This window comes from Salvelinus alpinus, chromosome 3 (assembly GCF_045679555.1).
Source record: "Salvelinus alpinus chromosome 3, SLU_Salpinus.1, whole genome shotgun sequence".
Taxonomy (NCBI): Eukaryota; Metazoa; Chordata; class Actinopteri; order Salmoniformes; family Salmonidae; genus Salvelinus; species Salvelinus alpinus.
This window is the reverse complement of record NC_092088.1, coordinates 21,760,954-21,776,057: the sequence shown is the minus strand read 5'-3', so window position 1 is coordinate 21,776,057 and position 15,104 is coordinate 21,760,954. Positions and strand designations below refer to the sequence as shown.

At 43.3% G+C, this 15,104-nt stretch overlaps 2 protein-coding genes across 7 annotated transcripts in view; both read right to left on the bottom strand.

The window, feature by feature from the left end:
• Window positions 1-7: 7 nt before the first annotated feature.
• The window catches only part of LOC139570271 (rho GTPase-activating protein 44-like), a 72,121-nt gene continuing 57,024 nt past the window's right edge, over window positions 8-15,104 (bottom strand). The window contains exons 11-22 of one of the 6 annotated variants that reach the window (XM_071392015.1): window positions 14,934-15,045; window positions 13,979-14,060; window positions 13,734-13,814; window positions 13,047-13,160; window positions 12,661-12,752; window positions 12,210-12,390; window positions 9,737-9,757; window positions 9,006-9,194; window positions 6,448-6,566; window positions 5,828-6,205; window positions 5,480-5,531; window positions 4,220-4,354 (exon numbers count right to left, since the gene is read on the bottom strand). In XM_071392015.1, the coding sequence (XP_071248116.1) occupies window positions 5,524-5,531; window positions 5,828-6,205; window positions 6,448-6,566; window positions 9,006-9,194; window positions 9,737-9,757; window positions 12,210-12,390; window positions 12,661-12,752; window positions 13,047-13,160; window positions 13,734-13,814; window positions 13,979-14,060; window positions 14,934-15,045 (1,377 nt within the window). In that variant the 3' untranslated portion in view covers window positions 4,220-4,354; window positions 5,480-5,523. Of the gene's footprint in view, window positions 4,355-5,479; window positions 5,532-5,827; window positions 6,206-6,447; window positions 6,567-9,005; window positions 9,195-9,736; window positions 9,758-12,209; window positions 12,391-12,660; window positions 12,753-13,046; window positions 13,161-13,733; window positions 13,815-13,978; window positions 14,061-14,933; window positions 15,046-15,104 lie in introns of all 6 variants that reach the window. The other 5 variants (XM_071392014.1, XM_071392013.1, XM_071392017.1 and 2 more) reach the window with 5 other exon arrangements.
• On the bottom strand, window positions 6,573-8,224 carry LOC139570274 (uncharacterized; the record flags this gene model as incomplete). The annotated part of the gene is made up of 1 exon (XM_071392023.1): window positions 6,573-8,224. A coding segment is annotated over one exon (558 nt), but the record flags the coding sequence as incomplete, so codon positions are not given.

Below are 15,104 nucleotides of genomic sequence, written 5' to 3'. Positions count from 1 at the left end.
ATACACATTTAAAAAAACAAAAACATTTTTTAATAGTTTCAACATTCTGATGAGCATTGTTTTTGATCTTACAGGACATGTCCACAGTAGTTGTTCCACTCTGTGACTGGGAGGGAGTATGTCCCCTCTCTTTATTTCAGTGTCCCCAATGTCACTGCAGTTTGACATAGTACTGTAGGGCCTTTATATCTACAAACAATGTCTCTGGAGCATCAACCTTCCATTTTATTTTGGCCCCCTTGTGTTAATTTATTACTTGAACATAAACTATGCAAAAAGATTAATTAAAAGGTACTTGCTTACCAAACAATAGCTGCATGCACCACAGTGTCATAACTTACAAATGTTCATAGAGGCAAACCAGGTGTCTTTTATCCCACATTTATTCAGGCTTGGCTGATTGGCCAACAAAAAAGGTGTATCTTTGTTTTGCCTAATATGAAGCAGGAGGGTTTTTTCATCTGATGGATAATGGGATTGATTTATGCCCATATAAGGCTATCCTCAGAGAATAACTCAATGTTTACAGACAAAAAGAAATACACTGCCAGTCATCCATTCAGTTTCACTGTCATTCTGTCCTGACTCATTAGGCAAAAAAAGCTCAAAGTTAGATGCTATATTGTCTCCGAGTTGTATTAAGTCATTAAGTTTGGCAATTATTAAGCCATGCTTCTAGATGTACAGTACTTCATATATTTATGTGACTCTGCTTAGTGAATAGTTGATTGACTGGATGGAAAGTTGGAGCTCAACAAAAATGCAAAACAGGAACTGTGGACTGATAAACTGATCATAGGGCGGAACTGAATAATTCTACCTGCGTTGCAAGGCCCTTTTTCTTTTCACATGTAAAAATAAATATGACAAGCACGGGTAAATAGGACCAAAGATAAGACAGATTTCACAAGCATGATGAAAAAGCATGCTGCTGATTTTCACACATGGGACAATGTCTAGTCATAACCCCCAAGCCTATTCACATCACTACCAAACATCTGTCCACCCTGTTAAAACTACATCCACAACACAGAGATTTCCCCCTAAAAACAACCTGAGGCAAACAGTCCAAATAGTCACCAGTACATTCCACCTATTCATTTAAAAAAGGCCTTTTCTCTTACAGTAACTCAACAGACATGCTTAGAAAAACTGTGCTAGTGGAAATAGTCTGAGGAATCTCTCCTACCAACAACTGCCCTTGGTAGACAGGATTTCTGCTTTTAATAAAGTTGTGTGTTCAATAAATATGTACAAACCATCACTTCATAAAAAGAAGACAACCCCTTTTACAGAACAGCAACAGAACAGCACATTATCACCACAGACAGAAGTCCAGATTGACACATAACTGAACATTCACTTCAACACATACAAATTGTAAGAACAGCCTTCAAAAATGTTAATGCAATTTTGTCAATTTTATAATTTTTTGAATCCTCAAAATCATATGCCATGGTTGGCATTTGTTGCAAGTAATGATACAAAAGACAAAAGCAATAAAACATCAATATAAACTGTAAAAAACATCAAATCATTTTAAAGAGAGTGGGACCCTCTTCATCTTTGAGGTTTCTCTGTTTCTCTGTTCACAAATACTGTAATTGCACTTTCTTTATTCATTTTGAAATTCAACATTTTTCTTCTGGAACTGTCTACTCAGCATTGCGTTGAACTATATTGCTTTCAGAGGAGGGATATTTGTCTTCTACACTGGGGAATATACTCTGTACTGTAAGGTTGAAATTACTAGGTTGACTCAACCGTTTTTTGCCTCGAGGGATGGTGGTCCCCTTTTTACTTACCTATTGACAATCACAAATACATCCCTTACAATAGCTCTACTGGTCAGGCTGTAGACTAGAGGAGACACACAGTGATGCAGCACTTTCCATTCAGACATACTGTATTATTAAGCTCCAGGCTGATGACTTTGCACTAACAATCCTAGAAAATAGATTTAACCTTTAATCTATGTCCGTGTTATATGGTACTATTTAAAGCTTGCGGCTGATAACCGTGCAAAGCTTACTGCATTTCGTTAAGTGTGAATCTGGCAATATTGTGGTCAGGACCAGAACAACACAGACATGTCAATATATAAATACTTTCAGTCAATATTTATATTTTTCTTATCTTAATATATATATTTTATCCTCTCCCCCTGTTTTATATACACACACATATACAGAGGCGTCAGTATTTACAATAGTGTTGTGATGGATAAAATATATAGCACTTGAACCTAAGAGCATGAAAGAGCAGCGTTTGTTGTGGCTTCCAGGCAATAATCAGTGTTATGGATGGAACATTTCTAAGGAGAAAAAGTCATAGGTTTGTATAGGTCATGGGCGGGCGCCTCACCTTTGAACCCCAGCACCGGATAAACAGATTGGACCATTGGTCTTTTGTGTTGTGGATGTCAATCCAACTCCTCTGCACCGTAATCATCGGTATACAGTAAATACTTTCATCACAATAAGAAATACTTCACATTCCTCATCATGAAAGTATTGTTTTTTTTTATTGTGTGGTGGGGGACTGAAACAGAAACCTCTGTATACTTTCAATGAGAGCCTATTCTCGTTCGCTGCATGATAGAATATAAACATATATTCTAGCACCAGAAGAAATGTACCTATATTCCGGATAACACCCATACACACAGGCACAGAACTGCACCCATATACACACTCACTCTCAGAAGAGTTTCCAATATTTGCTTTCAAACAGCTGAGCCGGCTTCCCAGTGACAGGCTCTTGCCAGAGAAGTCTCAGGGCGCTCATGAACAGAGTTACAGAGACCACAGAGAGGAGGTATACAGACAAAGGGTGTTAATTTGAGCCAGTTTGCTACAGCAGGAAAAAAATCCGGCAGCAACAGGAAATGTCAATTATTATGTGGATTATAACTAATGGACGTTTTTGTAGGGGTTGATACATTTTTCGTAAGAGAAAATCAAGTCTGAAATTTCAAAGTGGAAATGACAAACTTCAGAAGCCTTTTAATACCTCAAATACACTTCAAGTTAAAGAAATTCCTACATTGAAGGAAAGTTCTCCTGCAACAGGGTGATCAAATTAAGATCCTACATCTGTAGTCCCACCCTGCAAAGTCCACTCATACTCACTATTCAGCAATCCATTTATAAGTATTCTGTTTATTCGGTTTCTATGCTCTATTCCCTCTACTACAACATAGACATGCAGATTTCTCCCACTGAGCTCCAAGCCTCTCCTATGATAATGTACAGTCAAGTACATGCTAGACTATATAATATCTGTATACCGTATTTATAGTTCTATATACAGTAGAATATCTGTATATCTATGGTTGAATTCTTATATTATATGACTCATATAATAACTCCTGTATCTCTGTTAATATCATATACTCTGAAATGTACAGTATAAACCGTCATTTTAAATAGTCAATAATATATTATCCTGATTTAACTTCCCCTCTAACAGCCAAATGTAATCTTAAACCCCCCTTTGAAGAATGTGATTGTGAATTCAAGCTCAAACTGGTCGTGCAGTACCATTATATTCACAGACTATGGCAGAACTCAATGATGCAGCACGTTTCCAAACACATCACACAATTCACAAACACACGTACACGTTCAGCCAGAACGGAACAAGGGGTTGCCAGAATGCCAGTGAACTCAAGAGTACAAGAATGGGTTTAGGGGTCAAAAGGAATGATATAGCCTTGGTGACAGAAATCAGAGATATCCTGTCCCCTTCCTTTCCTACTGCACTCACAAGAGGAGAACCCATTCCACCAAGCAACTTGTTTTCATGTCTTGTAAGTTAAAGGCAATATTGCAAATGACTCAAATAAGGCAAAAATAAAAGACAAATAAACAAAATTATTTAAAAATGAATGCACCCCAGATAGAATCAATGGAATCTAGTCAACATAAAAACCTAGCATTCGGTCCCTTTCTCTGAATCAAAAGTTTCTACCTCCATTGTCTCAGCCAGAAACCCTCTGGATGTGGATATAGGTATTTTCTGTATTCATGTCTATTACATTTTTTGTAGAAGGACTTTGATTTACAGGGCTGAGCCTGGTACTTGGTCTCTATGGGTGGAGGTGAGGTCTGGAGTGAGTCCCCATTGGGTCAAAGGTCAGAGAATGGGTCCTGGAGACAGGTTGGAATAATTAGGGCTGGGCGTGGAAACTTGTGATGTCATAGTACCGTGCTCTCAGACTCTTCCTCTGACTCGGCCTTAGGGGTTGGCCGGACCACCGCCACTGAGTTCCTGTAGGTGGCCATCTTGTGCTCATCAAAGATGCCATCCAGTTCTACGTTAATGATGGGGATATCCAGGTTGCAGAAAGAGTCTGGGCAGTCAAAGATCGACACGAGACGAGAAGAGACAAGAGAGAAGAAAATAAGAAAGAGACATAGAAAATAACTGTTAGTGGTTGCTTAGAAAAGGCCATTCTAGACATGATTAAGGCAATGCTGAATGATGTGTTGTACACAGCACGGAGGTCAGCATAAGCCCAAGCTATTGTTTTACACACACATCCTCAAAAACGATCCGTGTTTCTAGAGAATTACTGACAGATAAGAGGCAGGTCAGTTAGTAATGTAACGCCAACTTTTCTAGCAGACATAGTGGTTCGGGTAGGTTTGTAATGCTGCAAAATGCATGCGAAGAGACAATTCCCCAACAGTATCCAGTGCAGTCACCACAAACATTCATCCTTGTCATTACTTTGTCTTTGAACTCACAGTCATGTGAGAATGATGACATCCATTGTGTAACACTGAAATGGATAACAACCAGTGACTGGGAAACAGGAAGTGGAATAAATCTAGAACAGTAGTGGGTGTTGCATAAGGTGGGGTGGGGGGGGGGGGGGGGCTGTGCAGTGTGTAAGCAAAGGGGCAGCTGGCACCGGACAGGACAGAGGTGGGATGTGCCATGGTTTCGGGGAGAAAACAGTAAAGAAAGCTTCTTGGGATAGCAAAATTACGCCAATCTTCTGTGTGAAGTGGAGTCAGTGGACGGTCTTTCAGACACATCCACAAGCCATGCATCGCGCCAGTCTCAGCCACCATGCAAAGGCCAACAAAATGGGTTAGTGGTGGACTGAACACAGCAGAGATATATAGCTATATACATATGAGAAGTCATGTATACAGGTATATATACACAGCAGAGGAGGCTGGTGGGAGGAGCTATAGGAGGACAGGCTCATTGTAATGGCTGGAATGGAATCAATGGAATGGTACCAAACACTTCAAACACATGGAAACAACATGTTGGACTCCGTTCCATTGATTCCATTCCAGCCATTACAATGAGCCTATCCACCTATAGCTCCTCCCATCAGCCTCCTCTGATATACAGAAAGCTGGAGCCATGCAGCTCCACAGTGAGCCAGAATGGCGGACGGTTGGTTGTTTGGAGGGATGGGAGGGTGAGGCTTTAGTACAGTACTGGAACTCCTGCTTACCCTAAAAGGCCCTCTCACATTTAGACCATATTGAACCACTCGCCTCATACCGCTGTAGGCACACAATAATAGGAGTCGAAAAAAAATATTGAAAAAATGGAAGAACAAGATAAGAGATTAAAATATTTTTACCTTCTTACCTTTTTTTGTGTGAGTTCCCCACAGTTTAACACAGATGAAAGGGTTAAAAGTATTATCAGTTTAACAAACTACACAAAATAATTCCATTTGCAGAAACCATATTAATACTCTGGCAGGCACACTGGAGAGTGAGATATTCCACCTATACCAGAGAAGAGAGTGTATGGGCGGGCTCCTAGGATGTGGAAACTCCATTGAAGCGTTTACCTGTGGACATGCTCTCTCCAGGAGACAATCCATCCAGAAGGCCGCCACCGTGCTCAAGAGGTTGGGGGCTGGAGCCAGGGGTGCTGGGGGGCTGCGGCGGGGGTAGGCTGGGCCTCTGCCGAGGAGGCTTGGGAGTGGGCCTAGCCTTGGTGAGGGTGCCGGCTAGCGAGGGAGGGGAGGAGAGAGAGGGGGTGGCGGTCTGGGCCTGTCCCGGGGAGCCGATGGTGGCGTAGCCCTGGGGGTAGCTGAAGCCGTACAGGGAGGGGGTACTAGGAGGGGTGGGGGACAGGCTGACTGGAGACGGCTGACCTGTAGACTGGTCCGACATTCCCCCAGACTGAGAGTAGAGTTTAGGTGGGATGGGGGCCAGCTTCTTAGCTGTGGAGAGAGCAGCAACACAGATTTTAATTGAGAGGTGACAAGCCAAGACAAAACGATCTGTCTGCTTGCGCACAGCATGGTCTCTCTCTCTCTCACACACACACACACACACACACACACACACACACACACACACACACACACACACACACACACACACACACACACACACACACACACACACACACACACACACACACACACACACACACACACACACACACTACTTCCATCAGTACCTCTTCTCAGGGTGTGAGGGCTATGTTCAGAAGAGTGCTGTGACAGCCCACCAGAGGGTGCCGTTCCCTGGAAGCCCTTCTGTCCAATCACTGGAGACAGCTCATTGTTCTTCAGAGTACTGGGGAAGACAAAGGGATATGAACAACAATATGTAATCTTCATAACATCTTCTTCAGGTCGTGTGTGTGTGTGTGTGTGTGTGTTCACTACCTGTCAGTTTGAGGGTAGATGGCCTCAATCTTCCACATGTAGCTAACAATTGCAAATCAGGTTCAACATATTGACCTTATTTCTGCACATGTCATGACATCTATAGAAATGAAAATCCCTGTCGTTCAATGTCAGATAATCTGAGTGACCACTGACAACTTTCACTACTGCAAGTATACTACTAGCTATATGGCAGTGTAGCTAAAGCCCCCACTAAAAATCCAAGCCCAAGCCAGTAGGCTTAATGGATTTTTTTATTGCCTTTTATGGCACGATGCACACAGAATGCCAATGGGTAGAGAGCTTGAAGGTCAAAACCTAACCAGTTTATAATAGGATGTGAGTGACAGCTCTCCCAGCTCCAAATCCCCCCGCCCACTGACAGCAGATGAGGATGGGTGACCGGGACTGGAGAGATTTGAAGTTAGGGTGGAGCTATGCAAATGAGGCATCCCTAACAGCTGTTGATGTAAAAGACCCCATTCCGATGAAGGCCAATGATCGGATAGGAATCATGCCAGCCCATCCATATTTTTCACTTAGTCACTCTTTATCCAATTCATATTCAGAAACATAACTAATCAACTATCATCCAAGGCCAGCTGGGTCCCTTTAAAATGACAAATTAACGGCCACTATGTTCTGCTATCTCTGAGAGTTTTTAATATTCTTTGTTGCAACATCCTCCAGAATTTCCTGGCAACATGGAATGTTATGGATTGCATAAAATAAGGAGAGTTTGGTACTAGAATGATCCAATAGAAAAGTTCCATGATGGGAGGAATATCCCTTTGAAACATGAAATTGAGGACAAAAGCGAGAAAATGAACAAAATGTATAAAACAGGATGTTGGCACTTTGGAGGGAGCTCCCTCTCTCTCACTCTCCCCTTTGTTTCCTAATTTCCCTCTCTCATTTTGCCATTATGAGCCACTCAGGCCTGTGTGTGTTACGGAGACTGAGTTTGTGTCCATCTCTGGGAATGGGCAGGGCGATGTGACGTAGTATTTACCTAGTCAGCTTGGCTCCTCTCTCTCGGCTACAGGCACAGGCGGCCCACGGAGGAGATGCGGACAGGGGGAGGTTAGGGGGGTGGGGACCGAGGGACGAGTCGTGTCGGGTTAGCACGAGGGGGGTTTTGATGTAGAGAGGGGAGACGTTAGTTTCTAACAGTGGGGGCGCATGCGGAGCTTCGGCCAGGGAGCTCTGTTTGGGGAGGTGCAGGGAGCTCTGTTTGGGGAGGTGCAGGGAGCAGGGCTTGGGGTTAGAGTTGATATCAAGCTGCTGGGGGGAGGGAGAGGGACACGAAGAGGGGGGCAGTGGGGGAGGGCTGTAGCAAGACCAGCGGGGGGGAGGTGGGGGCGAGGGCCCAGGGGAAACGGACTCTGGACCGGGGGCGACAGGGCGCGCACACTGCGGTGCTCGGGGGTAGAAATGGTGAAGAGGCGGGTAGCAAGAGGAGGAAGAGGGGTAAGGGGGAGGGGGCCTCTCCTCTTCCGGGGAAGGGTAGGCATAACAGGAGTCCGACGCGTCATCTGAGCTGCAATGATACAAATTTTTATGATGTCACAGGGTATTGAATTGTTCTAAGTCAGGGAGAGGCCAATATTGTCACGTTCTTGTAGTGGAATGAAAAGCCCACAAGTCCAGTGGGCCATTCTGTCATATTTGTGAGCACTCAATAACCACCGCAGTTCATGTAGGGTGAAGGAGAACAAGTGCTGGTTTTTGTATCTGGGAAGGGATTAGTCAACCAAAGTTGAACAGAGTCGCGTTAAGAGGGGGAGGGGAGAGGTCTAAGGAGAACGCAAATAAAAAATGTAAAAGAAAAGAGCAAATGAAAAACCTTCATTCAGGCCAGCATTCAAGTTTTGAAACTAGTAAACTGTTTGACAAATACAAGAAAAACTCTATTTGCAATCTTACATGAGCAGTGTTAATGAAACCTGTTCTGATGGATGGAAATGAAAAACATGCTGCATTGGCAAGCTACTTTTGAGATGAGGTACACATTTTCAAAATTTTATGGGTAATGGATAAAAAAATGACTCTCTGGTACAACCTGGATATGAAACAAAACCAAGCACAAAAAGAACTTCAAGGGTTCTAGAAACTCTGAAGATCAGACTAAAGGACAACAACAACCAAAACAACATCACAGGAGGTCACGAGGTCAAATCAAGTTTGAGAACACATGCAACAGGTGTGAGGGGCTTCGGTTCACAGAAAGATGAAGATGATACGTGGGAAAGAGAATTAGAAGACGTCAACAGACTGAAAAAATACAACAACGCCGTGTCGGGGTCAGTTTCAGGACGCGAGGAGTGTGGGAAATGGACAGCCTTACCTGGCACGGTCACTGCTAGCGGGAGGAGGGGTTGGGGAGGGGGACGCAGAGACCTCCCCCTGCTCAGGTATGAGAGCGTCTGAGGGCGGGAGGGGGGGCTGTACACCTAGGGGCGTGGAGGAGCTTTTACGCGCTGACGACGAGCCCCTGCGCGACACCCAAGAAGTGTCCATCACCCTGACCCCCATGCTGCAGTGGGACAGAGACGCACAGCCAATCAAAGACAGTGGTCAGGGGTCAGAGGTCACCTCAGGGAGCCTTATCCTGGAGTCCTCACAATTGTCAGCACAGTCTTTACTGTACTATATGAAGTAGAAACACTAGGGAAAGGAAACCTTTGTAATAATGTGTCACAGTGAGGGTGTCTGTATGGTTGGTCTCTGTGTGACAAACAACTATTTGAAACTGTTATTGTCGGTTGTACTTGTCAAGCAATCAGAGGAGTACATCTGACACCAGACATCGCAAAAAAATGCATTTGAAGCAAACAAACCACACACAGTGTGAGAACATTGTTCACACGGGAACTTATTTGGCAGCACTGTCTGTCAGCAGCACTCTGTAAGGAGCATTGAACTATACGATATTAGAAGTGTGTCCGGACGAGAGAATAATTGTGACTGGAATACTGACAGACAAATGATGACAGAGAGAGGCATTCTCTCCACAGGCAGTTCAGACAAGAGTGAACAGAGAGGAGATACAGGCAGGAGGAAGAGTAAGTACAGTACCTTTGAATTTTCCTAACGCTGCTTGGTAGGACAAAAACATCACAATAAAGGGTAAGGATCATGAGAAACTCCATTAACTGATTCACAGCAACACTAAATCAAAGCAACTGCGGGAGCAGTCGGTCAGAGGTTGGATCCAAGATGGAGAAGCAGCAGGTCGAGCCTTCAGGTTTGGATTGCAGAGGGTTGTGGGGGATGGAAGTCATGCTGAGAGTAATGAGGAGAGGGATTTGAGGGGTGAAGATGGTCCTTCCCAAAAGAGCTCCAAGCATGTCCTACCGGTGAGCCAATTATCACTTCGTTTAGAGCTAATTAGGGCAACATTTCCCCACGGACGTAAAAATACCCCAAAATAACACCAAAATATAGGAAGTAACTTGCAGCAGTGGTTAATGTACTCGTTTACTATAAAAAGAGCAAGTACAACTATGGATAGCTAAAGGCTACATAGTATTGAGATATTTTTTCAATCAATGACAATCGCACACACAAAGACACGGTCAAGGACATGGCATGACACATCACCCATAGTGCTTTGGAGAAAGGCGCCGAATGAATGAAGACCATAACAGAGGTATCAACCTGCCTTCATGGACTTGAATATGGACACAAAAGAAAAGGAATCAAAGCTGGGAATGCTACTTCCTCATTGGTGTCAGCTTGTACTAAGGAGCAGAATGCTCCTTGACCTGATCCTGCTCTATCTGAAGGGGTGGGTGTTTCTAATGAGTGGGTGGGTGGGTGTTTCTAATGAGAGAGCTCTATTGATTGGTCCCTATGCAGTCCTGGACATGTTTAATTAGCTGGGATTATTGTGTGGTCCCAGAGCTGAGGGGCTCAGACGGTCTGCTCTGCTGACAGGGACCGATAAGACAGAGAGGTCATTTGAAAAGAGAGAGTGAGAACATGATTGACTTGAAACTAATCCTCCACAGAGCACAAGAACTGCTTACAGCACCACTCATCACCACGGACCAACCTCTTTCTCTGAGCTCCTTGCTCTCTGACTGCCTATCTCTTACAGTGCACATCTCTCTCTCTATCTCACTAGTTATCTCTCTCTCTCACCTGAGATGAAGAACAATTCTGTGATATTCTCTCCGCCATTCTCATACCCAGACAAAACGTTTTACTTAGCTCACTTAAAAAGACTATACAGCCATGTATGATCTTATGAAGAAAAACTATTCACATAGAAAGATGACATTATGCCATTTCTATGGCACAGATCTGGGTTCAAATACATGCTTATTTAAGTATGTGTATTTGAAATACTTATTTTCTGTGTATTTGAGTATTTTCAAATAATTTGGCAGAATCAACTACTTCTATTTGAAGTATTTAAGAGTATTTGTCATGGATCCCTCCGGAACTTTCATTACGCACACCTGGCCCCTATTCCCAGTGATTAGTAATTGTATAAGGGTGTCCTTGGTTTACCAGTGTCCTGTTGATTATTTTTACAATGTCCGTTGGTGCGTGTGAGTACCTGTGCTGTGTGTTTTGGGCTTTCGTGCCCTTGTGGATTGCGCAGGTGATTACGGGTCTCGTCCCGTGCGTTAATCATTGTGTGCATGTGTTATTTATTCGAGGTACTCCTCGCTCTTTTGTTTGGGTTTCTACCCTGTGTTTTTTTCACGTGTTTGTTTGGTCTTCCTCCCCGTGCCTTTACACGGCACGCCATAATTTGGGGCTTAATAAAATAAAAAAATACGCATTCCTGCGCCTGTCTCCCAAATCATTTATACCAGCGTGACAGTATTTTTAAAACAAATTCCCGTAAATATTATTTGAAACTATTTTCAAATACTTGCTTCCAAATACATGTCAAATATCCCTAGGACCAAACAGACCTGGGTTCAAATGCATGGGAGTACTTAAATATCTGTATTTGAAAAAAAACTTTTCTGTGTATTTGAGTATTTTCAAATACATAGCAATACTTTCTAAGTGAACTTCCAAATACATTTTCAAATATTCAACTACTTATCAAAATACTTATTTGAAATGTATGTGAAAATTATTGAAATACCTTAAATAGTATTTAAATCCAGATCTGCTATGCCATACATCTTCACAAAACACAAAAATACGTTGCTAGTCAACCAAGCCATTACCCATTGCTCATGCAAATCCTTTATTCTGAACTGTGCTGTAATAACCAATAATATCAATAATAATATTTGATGTCCAATCCCACTGGGCACAGATGTCAATTCAATGTCTATTCCACGTTGGTTCAATGTAATTTAATTGAAATTAAGTGGACACAAGTTGATTCAACCAGTATGTGCTCAGTGGTATGGTTCATGTTCCAGAAAATAGTTTTCAGCGAGGACAAGGAGGGAAGACAAGCAGTTAGGTAGTTGACTTCAGAGACAGAGAGGATTTGGGAGCGATGTGGAGGGTAAGATAGGGTAAGATATGGTAAGATATGGTAAGATATGGGGCAACAAGAGTTGGATCTTCTTACCCATCCTTCTTATAGAACTCCAGCATCATATTATCGGTGGCCACACTGAGTGGACGTCGGCTCTGATCATTGTGCTTGCGATCTGAATGGTCCATATCCGGAGACGGCATGGAGCTGTAGTTGGCGTTGTGATTGGTGTGGACTGGGCTGCCATAGTTTCCTGTGACATTAAACTCAATCTCTGAGAGAGAGGAAGGAGATAGGTCAGGCGATTACTTTTGTGACAATTCACAGGTATCCTGTTATAAGAACTGACTCTTAAAATTGTGAATAATGTCTCCTAAGGTCGGTGACTGGCTGTCATACTGTGTCTGTGAGAGCTGACGCTCGACTCCACTTGCTCCCTTGCAGAGGGCGATACAAGGATAATAAAGCAATGGTATTAACCCCTAATGGATGATCGAGGCGGTTGTGCCTGATAGAGGCTGAACAGACACTGTGTTTCCCTCACCTCCAGGGAAGAACCAGTCAGCGTGCTGGATGATGGGCTCAATGATGCCTACGATCTGCAGGGACACAGTGGTCATCATCTCTGTAATGTTCCTGGAGGGAGAGAGAGGAAGAGATATGAAGGAGATAGTTTAGTTTGATGGAGAGGGATATAACTGTACTGGAAATGATTAACTTGAACCTTGAGATATGAGTATTATTTAATTTGGACAGTTTTCTGCATTTTCATGATGTTCGAGAACTGACCATTAACATGACGATAAAAGTCAAGAGATATAAAGGTTAAAGATATATGGAAATGACTAAGGAGTATTTTTCTCTTTAAGTCGCAACCAATGACCAGGCATTGCTTTTAAAAAGGTATGGTGTGGTAGAGAGAGGTCCTACCCTTCCTGCGTTGTCCACAGCAGGTTGGGGCCCAAGACAATTGCAATATTCCCAGGGGTCATTTTATTTTCGTCCTGGTAGTCATCCAACTTGGCGAGGAATTTGATTAAATACCTGAAAGAAAACAAATAAACAGTGAACTAACTATACATTTATATTTTCAACTAACTATACATAGTCATTCATGTACTGTATACCGCATTGGCTGACAAATCTCTGAATCACAGAGATTGAGGTTTTCGTGCTCATCCTAAAATGAACAGATTGCTCAGACAGAACCCCAGGCAGCTCTTTTCAATTGGGCTATGATAAGGACAGCTTTGACAGGTGTTTCGCAAAAGAAGACAACCTAAAGATAAGCCTATTTGTGAGATTCAATGAAGACACTGACATGCACTGCAGTCTGTCAGCCTTTTGATTCTATTTCACCTTTCTTACACTCCCCCACTCCCACTTCTCCTTTTGATATAAAAAAAATACAAAAAAACACCCAGTACTGGCTGCTTGAAAGCTATGATTCCTCGGTTAAATGCCTCTGCTGATGTGAAAAGAGCAGTGAGGGATAAAAACGGTGAAAGGTGATGGAAACTGAAATAATTGAATGGTCAGGCAAGTCCAGGAAAGACCAGAGTGAAATGGATGCGGGACAGAGGAGAGTGAAAGAGCGAAACAGAGATGGCGACTCACTTGAAGTTGTTGCCGTTGGCCAGGGGTAGTTTCTCGCAGGCTGTGAGGAGGGCTTGGAGTCTCTTGTCTTGGTCTTGAATGCTGCCAGACGAACCACAAAATAACAACTCAGTGTAAAAGAGAAACTCCCTTTCCAATGATCTCATCCTTTTAAAGTGAATAAAAAAATGACCAGCATGGCGTACGAATCCAACACAATGAATAAACATCAACTAATTCCGGCATCATTATAAGCAGATACTGACTTGGAAGCTTGAATCCATTCGTCGTAAAGTTCAAAGGTCATCAGTGGCTCAGGGAGTTCCCGTAGGTAGGATTTCAAAGCACCTGTCGGGATGAGACAAGAGGAGGGTGAGTGAGAGAAAGAGGGATAAAGCGAGAGGACTGGGAGGGTGTGTGCTGAAAATGAGAGGGAGAGATAAAATAAGAAAGTAAGAAGGATTATACAGCTACTGTTTAGGCCTAAAGACAGCGGTGCCAAAAGATGAAATGCATCAGAAAACACTGCCAGACACAGAAAGAAGGAGAAATAGGGGGAAGGAGAGAGTGTGTATCTCTACTGTAACTATTTCTCATGTGTTGTATGGGATGAATGAACCAGGACGTCCTAGTATCCCTCGCATTTTGACGGTGCGGAGGAAACCACAACAGCTGTGCCACTCTTCTGTGTGTATATGTGTGTGCAGTGTATATGTGTGTGCAGGCACACCTGTGTGTGTGTCTATTTGCACTACTAGATAATCACATTCAATGCAGAGCACTTTGAAGCCCTGCAGGGAGCATCTTTTATTAGCTGTGTTGACTTGATTCTGATGTGTTTGGACTGGGTGACGTGAATCCACCTTGACACTACTCTAACCTCAGGAGAGGGTCGCAAATTAGCTTTCCTTTTGGTGCAGGCTCTGCGTATCAGCCTGTTTAACATGGAATCATTAGAAATAAACATGGAAGAGGATTCAGAGATAATTATTTTCCAAGGCTCACTCAGGTTTCTATTCACATGCTCGTATATTCAGATTCTGGCACAGCCAGGATCACAACAAGGCTGTGCATAAGACCTAAGTTGTTCGTAGGTTGACAGGGAGCCCTTGATAACCCAAACAGACTAGGGGAAGGTTTCCGTGACCATATCAGTTGGCATGGTAACAGATGCAGAGTGACAGGGAGAGGGGTGTTTGGGGGGGGGGGTTGCCAATTCACCTGCGATGGCGTGAGGGTCTACAGAATACTCCTGTACGTCCATCACCCCGCAGTCTAGAGACGCCTTGAGCTTCTTCAGTTTGGACGCAGACGGCGCCACTCTGAACAGGCCCTGGAATGGGACAGGAACACAGGAGGTTAGGCTAATCAGTACGTTGTCACTTGGTAACG